The sequence below is a fragment of the Kogia breviceps genome, chromosome 2 (assembly GCF_026419965.1).
Source record: "Kogia breviceps isolate mKogBre1 chromosome 2, mKogBre1 haplotype 1, whole genome shotgun sequence".
Classification (NCBI taxonomy): domain Eukaryota; kingdom Metazoa; phylum Chordata; class Mammalia; order Artiodactyla; family Physeteridae; genus Kogia; species Kogia breviceps.
Genome location: NC_081311.1, coordinates 81,617,639 through 81,638,864, shown reverse-complemented (window position 1 = coordinate 81,638,864; position 21,226 = coordinate 81,617,639). Strand labels below are relative to the sequence as shown.

At 43.1% G+C, this 21,226-nt stretch overlaps 1 protein-coding gene across 7 annotated transcripts in view; it reads right to left on the bottom strand.

The window, feature by feature from the left end:
• The window catches only part of PCNX2 (pecanex 2), a 274,045-nt gene that overhangs the window by 195,429 nt on the left and 57,390 nt on the right, over positions 1 to 21,226 (bottom strand). For all 7 annotated transcript variants that reach the window (XM_067025705.1, XM_067025704.1, XM_059053839.2 and 4 more), the window contains exons 9-12: positions 15,517 to 15,652; positions 10,678 to 10,823; positions 2,401 to 2,554; positions 2,282 to 2,314 (exon numbers count right to left, since the gene is read on the bottom strand). In XM_067025705.1, the coding sequence (XP_066881806.1) occupies positions 2,282 to 2,314; positions 2,401 to 2,554; positions 10,678 to 10,823; positions 15,517 to 15,652 (469 nt within the window). The remainder of the gene's footprint in view (positions 1 to 2,281; positions 2,315 to 2,400; positions 2,555 to 10,677; positions 10,824 to 15,516; positions 15,653 to 21,226) is intronic.

Sequence of the window (21,226 nt, the reverse complement as noted above, 5' to 3'; positions counted from 1 at the left end):
ATAGCCTCATTGCCCGTGACTAAGTTGCCAGTCTCTGATCCTCAGATCCCTTCCAGGAGCTACCCCTCATTCTCATTGTTTTAAGCTCTCCTAGGCCTCTTTTCTTTTACAATCAGACACGTTTCTTTCAGGCCCAGGGTCGATAGTACCATAACTATTAGCAGGCCAGTATTAATCTGCAACTCTACCTGAAGCACAGAGAATGTTATGCCAAAAAAAAAAATTTTTTTTTTCATTGTGCTATCTTCAGGTTTTAACAGCTTGCTCAAAATTTGCCACCTCTGTGCTCCTGGAAGGAAACAAAGAAGAAAGTCACTCACTCACTCCAAGAGCAAGAACTGGCTGCATTAACAGCCCTCCCTGGGAACGAACAAAGTAATGCAGTTTTGAAAAGCACTTTGGTTCATCTGACAGCCCCTGATGAATGAACCTTAGCCAGGGCTGGTGGCAGGCTTGAGCACCATCTATCTCTCTACCAGACGAGGTTCATTCTCTTGACCATCTCCTTTCTGAGGTTTTCTCATCTCTAAACATTAAATCAGCCTCTAAACGCCTACAAGGCTCAGCCACATTGCAAGAGGAACTATTTTATAGCTACCATACTTTCTTGCCTCATCAGAACAGGTAGAGAAATGCCAGCTCAAATCTGGGGCTCATTCTACTCAGAAATCTGTGTAAGCAAACTAAGTACTGCAATAAACATAGTTTGATGTCTGACTGTGGCTTCTGTTGACAGTTAAGAGAAGTCATTTCTTCCTATCTCACTACGACATGCTTGCTCAGATAAAGGTAGAGCAGCTGCATTTAGTCCTCCAGGAACTGGATCAATATAGACAATACGGCTCCAACTTAGAGCAAGACCCAGGGGTCCTGCGAACAGTCATTACAGAGCTACAGGGATTATGCAGCTGTACTTGCCATCCTCCTCGCCTAGCATTATTCCTGAATGTACATGCAGGAAATGAATGTTTAAGAGCATACAACACCCCTCCCCCAGGTCACCTAGAAAGACAGTGACCCAAGCGCTGTCACTAGGAAGCGGGGCTTATTTATCACAGCAGGAGGATGCCAGTGTCGTATCTAGGGGGGGCTGGGACAACACATCCCAGGGCTGCACATCTCTGCTCTCACCACCTAACCCAGATTCCTGACGATAATCACGCGATAGCCTAATTATGCTGCTTCTCCTTATCTTGACATTCAGACTCTGGGATGAAAGAAGGTGTATTATATGTAAACCAATTATGGGGAACAGAGGAATTTAACAAGATAGTATCATATGCCAGGTGAGTGTCCAATTACAAGCTCTTCTTAATTACTATGAGCTAAGCATGAGCTATCACAGATTTAAATGCAGTCCTAAATCCTGGATGTGAATTTTTTAAAGGCACAGTAGTGGGAAGGTCAAGTTTTCTTTCATTGGAAGTGGTTTTCGGGGACCTACAGGAGCTCTCACCATAACAGAGGAAAGAAGATTTCTCAAGGAGCTGGGACATCCACCAGGCAGTGGTCTCAGTGCAAAGGCATGTGGCCAGGGTCCCGGTAGGGAGAGCACCAGACCTGGAGCCGCAGCACCACAGGGGAAGGTGCAGCCGGGTCAGTGGATGCAACGTGTGCTTCCGAGCTCATGGAAGAACTCCCAGGCACCAAGAGATCAGTACTGGGGAGCCCAGGGTGTCAGATATAAATGAGGCCCAAATGATGAGGTAAAAGGTAACAATACACTTGAAAATGTGAAGGAGAAAAAGATCAGCTTCAGGTAAAAAGAATAATGATTCACGCTTACATGCTGAGGTTTCCAATAAGAGCTACCATCTATTAAGCAACTTCTCTATGCCAGGCACTGTTTTAAGCCCGTTACTTGGATTATTGAATCCCCATAGGCATTTTTATTATCCTTATTTACACACAGGGACGCTGAGGCATGGAGAGTACACATTTCGTTGAGGGTCCAACAACCAGACACAGGAACCAGAAAACGAACGCAGGCAGCCTGACTGCAGAGTCTGGGCTCACCGTCTTTCCTGACGTGAGTCCAGTGGGGTAGGAAAGGGCATCTCCCCCCCACTCTTGGTACCCGTCCTGTTCCTCCCCTGCCACCGTCCCCACCACGCACTCCCATCTAGCCTGAACTTGGCCACCATGCCTTCATATTTCTATTTATATATTCAGTTTACATGGATATTGATAGGCACGTCGCCTTTTCGATCTATTTTGCCCATTCCCCTCTCTTCAACGTAAGCAGAGCGGACAAGCTACTCGCCTGTGATTGGACACTTACGTGGATTGGCGAGGCGGGGTCAGGCTGGACGCTCTAGAACACAAAGGAGAATTATCTGTGTCATCATCTCATGATTTCAAGGCTACGTGAGTGACGGTAAGAATGAGATGTGCTCTTGCCTTTAACAGGGAGTACTGGCAGCTGGCCATGACGAGGCAGAACAGAAGCACCCACATGTCTTTGCAAAAGCCTTGGCTCAGTGTCAGAAATCCAAGCAGGGAAACCAGGACGATGAGCAAAACCTCCAGCACGTTTTCCTTGACATCCTCAGTTCTGGGCAAAATAAACAAATTAAAAACGGAGGGAATAAAAGGTAAGGCTGTCTGTTTTTAAACAGAGAATACCTGCACGCTTCTAAAAAGACTGGCCACAAGACAGTACTTATCCACGCCTTTATATTTGGTAACAAGATTTTAAGGTTTCCTTCTTTCTTTCCTTGGTCCTGTGTTTTATATTTTTAAAAATCCATATTTAACTCCCACTTTCTGTTATTGAAATAAATGAAATATAATCCAATTGGGTGTCCTTGGCCACTCAACTGGGTTTACTGGGAGAAGACCGTTAATTCCTCCATCCACAACAGTGAAATGTGAAGGAGCTTCACTGACTCCGCTAAATGGAGGAAGGGGTGCATGGCAATCCCTTCCAGATACAGTCTCCGTGGCCGGAATTTGCTGCTCAGTTTCAGAAGCCAGGAGAGCTCCAGCCGGAGGGCTGATGTGAAGAGGGTCCGACTGAAAGTATATCATGACCACACCCTCACGGGGTGGTTTTCTCTTGGGGGGCTCCACTTGAGAGGTGCAGGGTAGAGAGATGAGCTCATCAGCAGTGGGGTGTTATCAGTGGATGTGCAAAGGGACAAGAAAGGGAGTTTTAAGATGCTGATCCAAAGGGGCTGAAGCTGGATCACGGGGAGGCAATAAGGGCTGCTAGTGGGGAGCAGTGGATGCATCAAAGTGCAAAAGAGGATGTGGGAACGCTGGAGGGAGGTGGAGGGGATGTGAAGGTTGGACGGAGGCTGGGATTATGATGTCCGAGGTGGAAGACTTCTATGGGAGGACGAGATGCAGGGCGGAGTTACGGGAAGGAGCAGCTGAAATGAAGTTAAGGGAGGATGGCATGGACCACAAGGTTGAGAGCTTAGATGAGTCATTTATGAGAATTCTAAGTACATTTCTTACCTCACCAATGTTTGCACATGTACATATTGTTTGGGGGTTGTTGTTTTTTCTGGCCGTGCCACATGTGGGAATCTTGGGTCCCCAACCAGGGATTGAACCCACGTCCCCTGCAGTGGAAGCATGGAGTCCTAACCACTTGACCACCAGGGAAGGCCCCATATTGGTCTTTCCCATTCAATTATGATCATTTTTAGACAGGGACAATTGGCTACTTCATCCCTGGCATGTTCAGGCACTCCTGAACATTCTATTTTTAATTAATAGACATTATTTTTTAGAGCATTTTTAGATTTCCAACAAAATTGAGGGGAAAGTATGAGGAGTTCCCACATAGCCCCTCCCCCCAAACACACCCACTCTCCCCCACCATCAACATCCCCGACTAGGGTGCTACATGTGTTATAACTGAGGAACTGACATGGACAAATCATTATCAACTAAAGCCCATAGTCTACATTATGGTTCATTCTTGGTGGTGGACATTCTGTGGGGTTAGACAATGGTATAATGATATGTATCTGCCACTACAGTACCTTACAGAGTATTTTCACTGCCCTAAAAATCCTCTGTGCTCTGCCTATTCATCCATCCCTCTTCTCTAAGCCCTGGTAACCACTCATCCTTTTACTGTCTCCATAGTTCTGCCCTTTCCAGATTCCCTGGTGGAATCGTACAGAATGTAGTCTTTTCAGATTAGCTTCTTTCACTTAGTAATACACACTGAATGTCCCTCCATGTCTTTTCATGGTTTGATAGCACCTTTCTTTCTATTGCTGAATAATATTGCACTGTATGGACATACCACAGTTTCTTTATCCATTCACTTGTCAAAAGACATCTCGGTTGCTTCCAAGTTTTGGCAGTTATGAATAAAGCAGACTTCCCTGGTGGTGCAGTGGTTAAGAATCCGCCTTCCAATGCAGGGGACACGGGTTCGAGCCCTGGTCCAGGAAGATCCCACATGCCTCGGAGCGACTAAGCCCGTGCGCCACAACTACGGAGCCTGCGCTCTAGAGCCCGAGAGCCACAACTACTGAGCTCGTGTGCCGCAACTACTGAAGTCCACGTGCCTAGAGCTGGTGCTCCGCAACAAGAGAAGCCACCGCAATGAGAAGCCCGTGCACTGCAACGAAGAGTAGCCCCCGCTCGCTGCAACTAGAGAAAGCCCGCACGTGGCAACAAAGACCCAACGCAGCCAAAAATAAATAAATAAATAAATATCAAACTTATGAAAAAAATTATGAATAAAGTATCTATAAACATTTGTGTGCAGGTTTTTGTGTGGACATAAGGAGCGTGATTGCTAGGTCAAATTGTCCTAGTATGTTTAGCTTGGAAGAAACTGCCAAGCTGTCTTCCAAAGTGGCTGAAGCATTTTGCAATCCCACCAGCAATGAAACGAGAGTCCCTATTGCTCCACACCCTTTGGTGTTGTCAGTGTTTTGGATTTGGCCATTCTAATAGGCATGTAGTGGCATCTCATTATTGTTTTAGTTCATAATTCCCTAATGATATATGATGTGGAGCATCTTTTCACATGTTTATTTGCCATCTGTATGTCTTCTTGGGTGAGGTATCTGTTCATATCTTTTGCCCATTTTTTAATTAGACAATCAAGTTGTATAGAATTGAGAAGTACAGAAGTGTGAAGAACTCAGACACTAAGATGCTCACGTTGAATATTTTAAAAAATATCGGGGGGGGCAATACATATTTGGTGAAAAGGGACATTTATGTGTTTTTTTAATTTTCTACTATGCACTTTTTATAGAGCTAAATATATTTGTGAGCTCAGGTCCATAAAATACATTATGTATTCTTTAGTGTGCTCATAACATTTTGATGTGTCTACCTAAAACAATATAAAGACTCAGGAAATAAAACAAAACAAAAATTTCAATTAGAAAAACCAAACCTCTGGGACTTCACTGGTGGCCCAGTGGTTAAGACTCAGCAATGCCATGCAGGGGGTCCGGGTTCAATCCCTGGTCAGAGAACTAGATCCCGCATGCCGCAACAAAGATCCTGGTGTGGCCAAATAAATAAATAAATATTTTTTTTTTAAAAAAAAAAAAAACTTCTTTCCTATTTAAAGGGAAAGAATAAAGTTCCTGAAAAGTATCTTTTTCCCAGATTCTCCTCCACCAGGACTCCATTCCTCTGCCCTCAGCCTCCCCACCATGACTCCCCTCCCACATTTCCTTGTATATCAATATTAAATATTGGGTTAAGAAGTTTGCTCACTGGACAAGGAGTGTCATGATTAAAGTTGTACTTTAGAAAGATTTATCTTGCAGAGGTTAACAAGATGCACTGAAGAGGAAAGGATAAATAATACTCCCAGAGAGAAGTAAGGAAGGCCTGGGAAAGTGACACAGCTGGAGAATTGGAAAAGACACGTGACTTTCAGACATAATACAGAATGAGGCAGAAAGGACCCTGTGATTGAATGGATTATCTACAGTGAAAGATTGGTTGAAATAATAAAGATGATTCCAAGATTTCAATCTGGGGGAAGAGGATCGTAATAGCAGAAATCGGGAAAGGGAGCTGCTTCACTAAGGGAAGTCGATTCATCCGTTCACGTAATAAAAGGGCTTGGCACTGCTCTGGGTGCTGGGAATACATCAGTGAATGAAAATCATGAAGCTTCCTTTCCAGTGGGCAGTGACATAAAATAAGTTATACACACAAAATGAGTACATGATATAGTATCTGAAGACGATTCATGCAATAGAAAAACGGGAATTTTAAACAGGAAGGTCTGGCTAAGACTCACTGAGAAAAGACACTTAAAAGACCAAGGGGTTGGTCGTGAAGGTGTCTAAGGGGAGAGCGCTCCAGGTGGAGGGAACAGCCAGTGCAAAGGTCTTCAGGCTGGAAGAGGGCTTGGCATGGTGAAGAACAGGAAGGCCAGCCTCACTCTGTTGTGCTAAGAAGAGTGTACAGGGAGATGTTGTGAATTGGTGCAGCCATTTTGGAGAACAGTTCCGTATGGAGGTTTCTCAAAAAACTAAAAATAGAGTTACTATACGATTGAGCAAACCCTCTCCTGGGCATTTACCCAGACAAAACTCTAATTCAGAAATATACATGCACCAAAATGTTCACTGCAGCACTAGTTACAATAGCCAAGACGTGGAAGCAACCTAAATGAACATCGGCAGATGAATGGATAAAGAAGATGTGGTACGTATATGCGATGGAATACTACTCAGCCGTAAAAAGAATAAAATAATGCCATGTGCAGCAACGTGGATGGACCTAGAGATGATCATAGGTGAAGTAAGTCAGGCAGAAAAAGATAAATATCACATGATATCACTTATATATGGAATCTAAAAAAAATGATACAAATAAACTCACAGACATAAAAAAACAAACTTACGGCTACCAAAGAGCAAGGGGGGAATAAACTGAATATAAGATTAACAGATACATACTACTATATACAAAATAGATAAACAATAAGGACCTACTGTAGAGCACAGGGAACTATATTCAATACACTGTGATAAACCATAATGGAAAAGAATCTGAAAAAATAGATATATGTATAACTGAGTCACTTGCAGTACAGCAGAAATTAACACAACACTGTAAATCAACTATACTTTAATAAAAATTTTTTTAAAAAGAATAGCGTACAGGGAGAATGGGTTTGAGCAGGAGATGCTCTTGCAGTAATGCAGATGGGAGATGAAAGCAGCTCACACGAGGGTGGTTACATTGAAGGTGGAAGGTGCAGCAGACACATTTGAAGGAGCAGTAAACATAATTTCCTATGAGAAGTTGAATGTGGGTGTGAAAGGATGACACCAAGATTTTTGACCTGAGAACCTGGAAGGATAGGTCTGTCATCAGCTGAGGTGGGGGAGACTGAAGATGGAGCAGACTTGGGATAACGCAGAGATGAAGAGCTGTTTCGACTCTGAAACACGATCTCCGATCGTGAGATGTCAATCCCGTAGTTAGAGACACAAGTCGAGAATTGGGGCAATAGGTCCAAGCTGGAGACAGAAATCTGAGAGTCACAGGCGGATGGGTGGGATTTAAAAGCCATGAGACTAAATGCAATCACTGAAGAAAAGAGGTTGGAAAGAGCGAGAACTGTGCAGCTCCTAAGGACACCAACAGGAAGTGGTTACCTGCAAAGGTGACCAGGAAGGAGTGACCCAACAAAGCAGAAGGAAAACCAAGAGAGGGCTGAGCCCTGGGAGCCCAGAGAAGAAAGTAAACCAAGACGAAGGGTCTAGTGACTTGAACCACAGGGTCAACAGTGACCTGGACCAGGGCAGGCTCCATGGAGTCCTGGGATCAGAGGAGGCTGAATGCCATGGGTTGATGAGAAAATGGGAGAAGAGAAACTGGAAAAAGCATAGATACCACTTCAGGAGCTCTGCTGCAAGGGAGCCTGGACAGCAGCTGGGGGGAAAGTGGTCGAGAGGATTTGTAAGGATGGGAAATATGAGAGCACGTCCTCGCGATGACGGTGATGATAGTGAGTTTCCCCCTACCTGTCACGTGGAGAGCTCCCTGCCACATTTCGTATCTGTGTGTCCTCAGATAAGCCTTCTGCAGCCACCTGTCCTGACATCCGTGCCCCTCCTCCCCCAGGTTCCGTGTCTTCCATGGCACCCAGTACCATTTGCTGTCTCAAATCCCATCTCCCCCAGTGCAGTCGGGTTCCCTTAGTGCAGAGACCGTGTCTGTTTCCTTCACTGCCCTATACGCAGGGTTCCGTATAGAGCCTAGCGTGGAGTAGGTGCTGCAATTTTTGCTTTATTTTTAAAATGTGTTGAATGAATGAATAAATGTATGAAATGATGCTCAGATGGGCAGCTTTTTGTTTTAGATGCCAACCTGATAAGCTAATTAAATGAAAAGGAGACCTAGGTGTTTTGCGAGATGGGGTAATGGCAGAAGAGAAGAGAAGAGAAAATGAGAAAGGAAAACAAAGACAAGTCTGAAAATATCTGAACAGAATGGATGGCAAACTGAAGGCAAACAGAAGAGGCTGCAATCACAGAAACCCGTGACGCTACTACAATCAGAGGACAAGGAAACCCATTCAAGGAAGATAGGCCTGAATCTCAGCAGAAAGCTGAGAAACGTCGAGCAGAAAGCCTTAACCTGTGGGAGTCCAGAGCAGTGATTAGTCCGATTTCAGTGCGTTATTCACCAATTTCTTCCACTTCCTGCCAACCCTCGCAGTTTGCTTTTTATTATGCATACGTTTTCTTTCTAAGCTTTCATTTGGCAAATTCAACTTCTCTCATCCACCTGTGACTTTAAATACCCCCGATGAATATCTAATGTAATTTATGTATGCCTTTTCAAATAACAACATAGCTTTCATTGTCAAAAATGTAAAATCTATCGTGTGAATCCCCGTTTTATTTTTAATTAATTAATTTATGTATGTATTTATTTTTGGCTGTGTTGGGTCTTCGTTGCTGCACGCAGGCTTTCTCGAGTTGTGGCGAGCGGGGGCTACTGTTCACTGTGGTGCACAGGCTTCTCATGGCGGTGGCTTCTCTTGTTGCGGAGCTCGGGCTCTAGGTGCGCGGGCTTCAGTAGTTGTGGCTCACAGGCTCAGTAGCTGTGGCTCACGGGTTCTAGAGTGCAGGCTCAGTAGTTGTGGCGCCCGGGCTTAGGTGCTCCGCAGCATGTGGGATCTTCCCTGACCAGGGCTTGAACCCATATTCCCTGCGTTGGCAGGCAGATTCTTAACCACTGCGCCACCAGGGAAGCCCAGTAATTTCTTTTTAAATGAGTATTTCCAAAAAACTGTCTCATCTAACAGACAGTAACATCTAACTGTCTCATCTAACTCAGGACAGTATTGTCCTGAGTTATTTTAGTTAAGTATGAAGTCTTCGTCTTAAGTGTGTGCCCCTTGGGTAACACAGTGTTGTTAGAAAAACCATTATAACTCCATTCCCTGACTTGTAGGTCCTGAAATTTGCTGTTGTAATTGTGCATGACTATAGTTTTTCAGTATGTGATCATACCATTTAAGACATTTACTATAACAAGTAGTCCCTGGGGGACCAACTACAGCAAACCAGGCAAGCAGCCCTCCCACCGCCACGCTGGCTGGCATTTTTTTTTAACATCTTTATTAAAAAAATAAAGTATAGCCAGGACAAGGAAGCAACCTAAGTGTCCTGGAGTATAACCAGGACATGGAAGCAACCTAAATGCCCATCAACAGACGAATGGATAAAGAAGATGTGGCACATATATGCAATGGAATATTACTCAGCCATAAAAAGGAACAAAATCGAGTTATTTGTAGTGGGGTGGATGGACCTACAGTCCGTCATACAGAGTGAAGTAAGTCAGAAAGAGAAAAAACAAATACCGTAAGCTAACACATATATATGGAATCTTAAAAAAAAAAAAAAAAAAAAAAGATGGTTTTGAAGAACCTAGGGGCAGGACGGGAATAAAGACGCAGATGTAGAGAATGCACTGGCTGGCAATTTAACGGTGAAACTCAGCATTTGCTGATGACACCGTTAGTAACAGCATCACACATTTCCAAATCCACAGCCCTTGAAGACCACAGTGCGGTCCTCTGTATATCTTGAGGTAGGGATAAGTCCCCTACCTGGCCCCAGCTCCATCACTCCTTAGCCAACCTGAGCCCCAGCCTCTGCTTCCACCACCCCACCCGGTACCCTCAGCTCCCACAGCATTGCATCTTAAGGAGCAGTGGTGAGGAAGAGTAACAGCGTTTAAAGGAAAGATCAGCACTGACATTACAGGCTAGACAGAAGAAGAACCCACGTCATGAAAGGAAAGGGCCAGACATCACCACCCCAGCCACCCGGTGTCCCTCCTCTCCTCCCCACACTGCACCCAGGCACCCAAGCCCTGCCCTGCCTACAGGAGCCGCAGGCCCTCCTACAAAAATTGGCAGGCGATGAGCAGACCAAGGCAGAATATGGACCCCAAAGCTAACCTTAAGGCTAAACCATTTTACCCAGTTCTCCTAGCTCCCATTGTAATCGCTCAGTGACAATTTCTTCAGTTGTCAAGATCTCAGTGCTTCGACTCTGGGTGTGCAGCACGAAGGCTGGACACCTTGAAAATGCCCCCAGAGAACCTCAGCCTGCAGCCAGATTCCTTACTATCAGCATGTGAGCACAAGCCGCCACAAGCCCCCTTGTGTCTTTCACCCGTACACGTGCGCGGCCGGCAGCTTACCGATCAAGTAACGCCAACAAGGTAAGGCGGTCATACCAGACCTTAATCCACTTGCCAGGGAAGATGATAAACTTGTAAAACTGCTCTCGGTTAAATGTTCCTTGTGTGGAAGGACAGGAAGAGTCTTCTAGATCCTGACTCAGATGCTTTTAGATGCCGAAAGAAAAAACAGAGAGAGGGTCTCACGTTGACATGTTATTGTCATAAATAAACCTCCTGATTTAAAAGTACTAAAAGCAGATGTTCAAATTCTGAAATGGAAACCAACATAGTTCATTAAAAAATGGGTACCCTAAGAAAAGGATGACGATCAACAGAAAAGGTCTTTTTTTTCAGCTCTTTTTCCTTTTTTTGTACTGAAGTACATTTGATTTACAATGTTGCGTTAGTTTCAGGTGTCCGGCAAAGTGATTCAGTTATATATACCTATTCTTTTTCAGATTCTTTTCCCTTCTAGGTTATTACAGAATATCGAGTATAGTTCCCTGTGCTACACAGTAGATCCTTGTTGGAGAAAAGGTCTTTTTTACCAACACACTTCAATTTCATTATAATGTAATATTGAAATTATGTTACACATATCAAAATACTGCTGTCAGGCCAAGAAACTGCCATGAAAATAATTCCTATGAAAGATTAGAATTCAGCAAAAGACCTTAAATGACTTAATTTTTGAAAGGTATGTTATTTGATGTAATGCTGAGATAAATATTTAAATTTCACTATAAGTAAAAATATTTTCACTGACAATATGTAGGTCCTTGGTGAAGCCCAAGATAAGAAAAAGTAAAATATTTATAGAAAAAATATAAGCCAATAAAACAGAAACAAATGGGGGAATTTAATCTCAGACTGACAACATTTTCACCCCAAATTCATCTCTGATTGGCTCTAATCCAATGGAGAGGAACTCGGTTTAAAAAAAAAATTAGTCTTCATTCATTTGTCAAACAAATACTTAATGAGCCCCAGCCCCCTGTACATCTTCTATTTCTAATCTGTCTTTTGTTTTTTTTATAATTGTGGTTAAAAAAATACATAATGTAAAATTCACCATCTTGACCGTTTTGTAAGTATACATTTCAGTAGTGACGATAATCACATTGTTGTGCAAGAGATCTCGGGAACTTGCAAAACCGAAACTGTCCACATTGAACACGGACTCCCCACTCTCCCCTCCCCCCGCCTGACAACCACCCTCCTATTTTCTGTCTCCAGGAATCTGATTCCTCTAGGGACCTCCTATAAGTGGAATTACACACTATTTGTCCTTTTGTGACTGGCGTATTTCATTTAGCATAGTGACCTCAAGATTCATCCATGTAGCAGGTCTCAGAATTTCCTTCCTTTTTAAGACTGAATAAAATTCCATTGTATGGATGGCCCGCATATTGTTTGTTCGTTCATCTGTTGACGGACGCTGAGGTTGCTTCCCCTACCCCCTTGGTGGAATATTCACTATTCACAATCGTGAATGATGCTGCTGTGAACATGCACGTGCAAAATATCTGTTCAAGCCCCTGCTTTAGGCTCTTCTGGATATACATCTAAAAGCAGAATTGGTGGATTATTCTAGTTTGTATTTTTATTTGTTTGCTTTTGCCCTCTATTTTTCCCAAAAGGATTTTCGGTAGGCTCTATAATTTCCTGTAGGCTGACTAACATAAAACACAGGAGACTGATAAGAAGGACCAAAATAAGAAAAGGGAAGACGACAGCACAGAAGAGCAGGGAGGACGACAGCACAGAAGAGCAGCCATGGAGGGGATGCTTTCTTAGCATGCTTTTTTAGACTTTTAAAGGTCTCACACACTTCTCTCTGACTTACAAAGTAGAAGGCTATACTTGGGCAGACTACATAATTTTTCTTTAATTCAGTGAAAGTCGCTGATGTCAAAATGCCTGGCATGCATACAGGCAGCACACCTGCTCCATTGGAGACCACGTGGTACCCTCCAAGGAGGCTGACTTTAACATCTCTCTGTTCCCAGATGCTAATTCCCTGACTCAGCTATAGAGCACAGAGTTATTCAGACTATAAACGCAAAAGGCATTTCAAAGTTGATCCATCGTGAAGGCAATATACAGGTTAGCAATATACAGGATGGACTGGGCTGTATTATTACAGGAAAGTTGAGATTATAAGTGCTGTTTGTGTCTGGAATGCAACTCCAACAGAAAAGAGAGCTTCGTGGAAACTGCCTGCTGTCATGTCAGCAAGAACAGCATCTTCTTTTAATGACAATGAATTTGTGGTTTAGAGTAAACCTTCCCCCCAAAAGAGATCCTTTTCCTTTATGCTCCGTGGATAAACAGAGCAAGTAAGAAATACGTGTACAAGCTGAGCATGGTTTACCATTCTGTGATGTGGGAATTCAGGTATGATGTGTAAACAGGTCGAGGATAAGCAACAGTGAAGGTGATAGCATTCTTTTGAATAGTAAGAAAAATACTCTCCTTTAGTGAGAGTAGTTTTAGGGAAGGTTAGTATAAAAATTCACATGAAGACTAAGTCTACGTTTTTTGCAAAACTTATTAAAGATTCTGGCATATTGTGCTATTTATTGCTGCTTAAATGAAAATCCTTGTTTAAGAAACATCTCAGAATTTAATGCAAAGAAAAAATGGTTTGATTTCTGTGTTAGTTTACTCGGGTTGCTACAACAAAGTAACACAGATGGGGTGGCTTAGACAGGAGAACTGTATATCCCCCAAGCTCCCTGAAACATTCAGGAGTTCCATATAACTAATAAAAATTTTGATGATATTAATAATTGACACTGATTATTAAAGGCATAATTTTGCCATCTTTAATCCTAAAAACCTCACAGTAACTCCTCCACGTAGGTGTTATTATTCTGGAGGCCAAAAGCCCAAGATCAAGGTGTTGGCAGGAGTTGCTTCTTCTGAGGCCTCTCTCCTTGGCTGGCAGACAGTCGTCTTCTCCCTGTGTCTTCACATGGTTTCCCTCTATGTATATCTGTGTCCTGATCTCCGCTTCTTCAAAGGACACCAGCCATACTGGATTAGGTTCTACCCTAATGACCTCATTTTAACTTAATTACCTCTTTAAAGGTCCTAATCCAAATACAGTCACATTCTGAAGTCATGGGGGTTATGATGGCAGCATATGAATTTTGAGGGAGCCCAAATCAGCCCATAACAACTTCCTTTAACAGAAAATGAGGTTCATTGAATTTCATTTTTTGCTTTAAATAGCAAGGAAGCACAGAGCTCGATGTTTCAGTGAATCACGGCAATTATATCACAGCCTGTTTTCTGGTATAAATTTCAAATTCAAATTTTCTTTTCCCCCTGCACTGCGTGCCATGCAGGATCTTAGTTCCCTGACCAGGGATCAAACCCAAACCCCCTACAGTGGACGCACAGAGTCTTAACCACTGGACCACCAGGTAAGTCTCTCAAATTCAAATTTTTCTCATCGTTTTAATCATTCATTTATTCACTCATCCAACAAATATTTATTATGCAGATTATATAAGCCAGGTATGATATGTAATATAAGCTGAAAATTCAAAGGCTAACAAGACAGAGTTTCTACCTTAAAGGGGTTTAGGAATTCCTGGGGAGTAGACAAGCCAACCAGCCTGGATAACACAGTGACACACACATACATACAAGTAAAAACATGTCTATATCTGCATCTATATACCCAGAAAGAGAGAGAGAGAGAGAGAAGTGAGCTGCGGAAGCGAATAAGGTGGTTATCCCCAGAAAGGGCATGGAATAAAGGGGTCTAATGCAGAGCTCCTGGAGAGCATCAGTAATGAAGGAGCTGGCAGGGGTGAGGACCCACAATGGTGACTAAGGGGGGTTCCATATCTATGACTCAGGTAAACACAGAGACACACTAACCAAGAGGCCGGTTCTGTCTCTGATTCATTAATTAAGCCTCACCCAAGAACAATCACATCACGCTGCCTGCAAGTCAGGCCTGCAAGTTTTATTCTACGATCAGAAGAAAGAGATTAGTAAAAGTAGGGGGACGGGGTGTAAACTGAACACAAGTCCTTTTTAAGAAACAGGATAACTGCATTTGTTCATCACCCCCCATATGGATCTGTACTGACAGCACAATACCAAGGTCCATTTTGTGAACCTGAATTATCAAGAACAGCTTAAATAATGATCAGCACATTCAGTTTAAGAACGTACAGAGGTATATAGTACATTTCAGAAATAACCTTTGGTAGAATTAAAACATTTAGGAATGTAAAGGGGGCTTCCCTGGTGGCGCAGTGGTTGAGAGTCCGCCTGCCGATGCAGGGGACGCAGGTTTGTGCCCCGGTCCAGGAAGATCCTACATGCCGCGGAGCGGCTGGGCCCGTGAGCCATGGCTGCTGAGCCTGCGCGTCTGGAGCCTGTGCTCCACAACGGGAGAGGCCACAACAGCGAGAGGCCCACGTACCACGAAAAAAAAAAAAAATCTCTGCATGCTTAAAATATAAGCCTATAAATTAATAAAAATCCAGATATTTTCCAAACCATGGGGGGAAAAAATGCCATCCTAACCAAGTGAGCTCTTGTGGGATTTGTGCATCCTGGCAACCAAAGATCAATGTGAATGAATTTTTAATGCTTTTGGAAGAGCAATTAAGACAGTAATAATCCCGTTCGCATGAACAGAAGGGTACCTGTTATCTAAGAGGTTTCTTTTCACATTTGTTCAGTAGACTACCACAAAGTGATATAGCCACAACCCAGCTGACATAAAATTCAGGACAAGACTGGACTAATTCTATTAGGGAATCCCACCTGGAAACAGCTTTCAGGATCCCTGCTTCTGGAACATTCACAAACGGTAATGCTGGGACGTACCTGTGAGGTTTCTGATTGGGTCCTCTGAGCCACCATCAGCAACAGCTGTTGTTGCAAGGCACTGACCACAGGGTCCCCTGAAGAAGGATCTTGACTCTCGGAAGTTGTGGTACTGGACGAGCTGCTCTGTATGTCTCTGAGGATGGGCAAAACAAATGCTTCGGTTACCTGGACGTACCAGAAGTCATTTACTTATGACATGCAAACACAAGGACAGCAGGATCCTTAATGCAGGTCACGGGTAAGCCTCTGCCACGTTGCATGAGCAGTTCAAAGTCGAAAACCGCGTGTGCCGTGCCACCTTCAGGCAGAACGGCTATCATCTTGCACACATGCAACATGGAACTCCAGTTTCATTCTACCATCCAGACGGTGTGCTTCAGAAGAGATGAGGTCCCTCCCTGGCCTCTGGCGTAAATCCTGGTCATCCCATACCCACCATGGGAACTCCAATCACCCCGACCAGTCCCGGCACAGGAATGCAATGTTATTCTAAGAGGCTACCGCAGAGCAAAGGGAAGGCAGCTGTGGATAAGGATGCTCACGAGCAAGTTTTTCTATTTCTTCTTTTTTTTTCCAGTGTTTTTACCTTTTAAAATTTTTTTAATTTATGTTTTATTCAAGTATACTTGATTTACGATGTTATGTTAGTTTCAGGTGTACAGCAAAGTGATTCAGATATATTTATAAATATATATGTATACGTATATATTCTTTTTCAGGTTCTTTTCCCATATAGGTTACTACAATATATTAAGTAGAGTTCCCTGTGCTATACAGTAGGCCCTTGCTGATTATCTATTTTATATATACTAGTACGTATATGTTACTCCCAGATTCCTAGTTTTTTAAATTTTTTAATTTTCCTAATTCCTAATTTTTTCTTACCTTTCCCCTTTGGTAAACATAAGTTTGTTTTCTAAGTCTGTGATTCTGTTTCCGTTTTGTAAATAAGTTCATTTGTATCATTTTTAGATTCCACATATAAGTGATATCATATGGTATTTGTCTTTCTCTTTCTGATTTACTTCACTTAGAATGATAATCTCTAGGTCCATACACGTTGCTACAAATGGCATTCTTTCATTCTTTTCTATAGCTGAGTAATATTCCATTGTGTATATGTACCACATCTTCTTTATCCATTCATCTGTCCATGGACATTTAGGTTGCTTCCATGTCTTGGCTATTGTAAATAGTGCTGCAGTGACTATTGGGGTGAGTGTACCTTTTCGGATTATGATTTCCTCGGGATATATGCCCAAGAGTGGGATTGCTAGATCATATGGTAGCTCTATTTTTAGTTTTTTAAGGAACCGCCATACTGTTTTTCCATAATGGCTATACCAATTTACATTCCCACCAACAGTGTAGGAGGGTTCTACTTCTTAAAAGGTAACAAAAGTAAGAGACCATCTTTCTCCTGACCTTTAGATGCTATGTGAGTCAGAAACCCTTGGAGCTGCAGCAGCGATACTGCCATCGTGAGGGACAAGCCCGAGGACAGCAGCGCTGAAGGACAGAAGGAAACTAGTTTCTTGATGACCAACCAACCCTGCAATGATCATGCCTTTGGACTTCCTGTTTCTGAAATAACACATCTTATTATTGTTTCAAGCATTTTCTTTCTTCTTTTAATATTTATTTAGTTAGTTAGTTGCACCAGGTCTTAGTTGCAGCACGCAGGCTCCTTAGTTGTGTTGCTGCCCAAGCCACCTCAAGAATGCAGACGTTGCACTAATGTCATCACCTTCTTTTTCCTTACTTATTTTTTTATTGTATAGTTGATTCACAATGTTGTGTTAGTTCCTGAGGTACAGCAAAGTGATTCAGTTTTACATTATAAACATATTCTTTTTCATATTCTTTTCCATTACAGTTTATTACAGGATTTTGAATACAGAACCCTGTGCTATATAGTAGGACCTTGCTGTTTATCTATTTTATATATAGTAGTTTGTATCTGCTAATCACAAACTCCCACTCCATCCCCCCCCACTCTCCCCCTTGGCAACCACAAGTCTGTTCTCTGTGTCTGTGAGTCTATTTCTATTTCATAGATACGTTCACTTGTGTCATATCTTGGATTCCACATATGAGTGATATCATATGGTATTTGTCTTTCTCTGTCTTTGACTTACTTCACTTAGTATGATCATCTCTAGGTCCATCCATGTTGCTGCAAATGGCATTATTTTGATCTTTTTTTTAAGGCTGAGTAGTAATGCCTTCTGATTTCTAATCTCACGTTTCGGTACAAAGTTTCTAACAAGTTTTTAGATCTTTCTTTTTCCCAACTCTCTACTACTGTATTCACAAACATACAAATGCTTATTCTACAGGAACAGTGTTTAAAATACGTCCACTATTCTCACATACATGCTCACAAACACACAGATTTCTCTACATTTTTGAGACACGATTTATGACTATTTGATGATACATTCAATAAAGGCCTCCTTCAAAACCATTCAATAATGGTTTCTAAGTAAAGAACCACTTAGGAAACATCGTACATTAACACCGGGGTTTGAGAAATGAGTCAGGTGGGATAAGCACATGGATTTTGAAAACTTAAAAATCCTATCCGGGATTCCCTGGTGGCGCAGTGGTTGGTAGTCCGCCTGCCGATGCAGGGGACGTGGGTTCGTGCCCGGGTCTGGGAAGATCCCACGTGCCGCGGAGCGGCTGGGCTCGTGAGCCACGGCCGCTGAGCCTGCGCGTCCGGAGCCTGTGCTCCGCAACAGGAGAGGCCACGGCAGTGAGAGGCCCGCGTACCGCAAAAAAAAAAAAAAATCTATCCTTCCATTATTTGTACGATTGTTCCATAAAGAGTGCTTTTGCTTCCTGTCCATACTAGTGGTGTAATGTGTGTCACTAATAGAGAAAAAAATTTAGATTTATAAAGACAGTGTTCATTCAAACTTTTGTACTTTGTACAGAAACCTCTGAGGACTGTAATTCTGTCATTTCATAGCTAAATAGGATTGAAAACATCTTGTTAATACAAATTCAGAGAAACCTAAAACTCAGCAAATGCCAGAACTTCACTAAAACCAAAAGACTGACCTGACTTCACTGTAGGTAATGTAGGTGATGACTATAAACAGGCAGAAGCATTATGGAAATGTGAGAAAATCTAGACAGTGTAGAGCGCCCTCTACTGCCAACTGAAATAAACTAAGAACGGACTACCCTGGAAGGTGTAACAAAGTTATTTCCGAGCGACCCTCCTCCTGCCAGGGCCTGCTGGCAGGAAACATGGTCCAAAAGGAAGTGTCAATACAGCTCAATTTTTTGCATGTTTTTGATGACAAAATAAAAATTATAACAGATAACATTATTTTTCCTGCACAAGCCATTGAAAAATCCTATGTAAAAATCTAGGGTTTGGTTTTCTTTTCAAAATCTTTTGGATGAGTTCTAGAATTAAACAGAACTAGGCCTGAATTATTGCTCTACTATTTACTATCTGTGGCTATAACAATGATGTTTTCTTACCTCAAATCCTCACCTATAAACAGCAAGGTGCTACCGCAGAGCACATGGAACTATATTCAATATCCTGTGATAAACCGTAATGGAAAAGAATATGAAAAGGAATATACATATATGTATAACTGAACCACTGTGCTGTATAGCAGAAACTAACACACCATTGTAAATCAATTGCACTTCAACAAAATAAATTTTTTAAAAGATCCTCACCTATAAAATAGGGATGATGTCTTCCTCACAGAGACTGCTGTAAGAATGAAATCAGACTGGATATGGTGCCTCTCATATATCAGACACTTAATAACCATACCTAATCTTCCTATTTCTTTCTACTGATATAGGACCTGACTTTGCTCATTCTCATGTTAAACAGTAAACTGGAGGCTTCCCTGGTGGCGCAGTGGTTGGGAAACTGCCTGCCAATGCAGGGGACACAGGTTCGAGCCCTGGTCTAGGAGGATCCCACATGCCGCGGAGCAACTAGGCCCGTGAGCCACAACTACTGAGCCTGCGGGTCTGGAGCCTGTGCTCCACAACAAAAGAGGCTGCGATAGTGAGAGGCCCGCGCACCGTGATGAAGAGTGGCCCCGGCTTGCCACAACTAGAGAAAGCCCTCGCACAGAAATGAACACCCAGGGCTTCCCTGGTGGCGCAGTGGTTGAGAATCCGCCTGCCGATGCAGGAGACACGGGTTCGTGCCCTGGTCCGGGAAGATCCCACATGCCGCGGAGCACCTGGGCCCGTGAGCCATGGCCGCTGGGCCTGCACGTCCGGAGCCTGTGCTCCGCAAAGGGAGAGGAGGCCACAACAGTGAGAGGCCCGCATACCACAAAAAAAAAAAAAAAAAAAAAAAAAAAGAAATGAACACCCAACACAGCAGAAGTAAATTAATTAATTAATAAACTCCTACCCCCAACATCTTTTTTTTTTTTTTTTTTTTTTTTTTTTTTTTGGTTTTTGTGGTACGCGGGCCTCTCACTGTTGTGGCCTCTCCCGTTGCGGAGCACAGGCTCCGGACGCACAGGCTTAGCGGCCGTGGCTCACGGGCCCAGCCGCTCCGCGGCATGTGGGATCTTCCCGGACCGGGGCACGAACCCGTGTCCCCTGCATCGGCAGGCGGATTCTCAACCACTGCGCCACCAGGGAAGCCCCCAACATCTTAAAAAAAAAAAAAGTAAACCGACCCCTATGCTTTTCACACAAATAACATATTAATTCTAGTTGTCTCTATTAGCAGGAATGGGGTAAGAGTGTCTTGCTCTCAACTCATACCTAATCCTTTTTTATAAACATAAAGACAAATGCAAACAGCATGTCAAGCTCCCTCTTAACCTCTTTTTACATGAAGCATGATGATATTAAGAAAGATTCTTTTTTTTTTTTTTTTTTTGGCTGCACTGGGTCTTCGTTGCTGTGCACAGGCTTTCTCTAGTTGTGGCGAGCAGGGGCTACTCTTCGTTGTGGTTCACGGGCTTCTCACTGCGGTGGCTTCTCTTGGTGCGCAGCATGGGCTCTAGGCATGTGGACTTCAGTAGTTGTGGCACATGAGCTCAAAAGTTGTAGCTCGCGGGCTCTAGAGTGCAGGTTCAGTAGTTGTGGTGCACGGGCTTAGTTGCTCCGCGGCACATGGGATCTTCCTGGACCAGAGATCAAACCCGTGTCCCCAGCATTGGCAGGTGGATTCTTAACCACTGCACCACCAGGGAAGTCCCAGAAAGATTCTTTTCTGAGCTTTATGACTGGTATGTCCTCACCAGAAAACCTGTCTTGTCATGTGTATATGGGCTTCCTATTTGGCCAGGAGGAGACAGGAGTAATGCTGCTTCCAGAGGATACAGAGATTTATCTTCTTCGTGTGGCATAGTTTTCTGGGGTCCTAATGTTGAAGTGGTAATCTACAGGCACCAGCTTGTCCACTCAGGAACCAAAGAGGCTATGACGTCACAAAAATATCTCAGTGGACAGAGCTCTTCCTCTACCAACCCTCCAAGAATTCCCACCCATCTTCCTTTTCTTGTATCTCTCTCAGACTATCTGTTACTTATTCTCCTGAGAGAATAGTAGCTCTTCTATGGGCTGTGAGCTCAAGGATCATCCAAAAAGTCTCTGTTGGGGGGAGGGATAAATTAGGAGTTTGGGAGTAACAGATACACACTACTATATATAAAATCGATAAGCAACAAGGACCTACCACATAGCACAGGGAACTCTA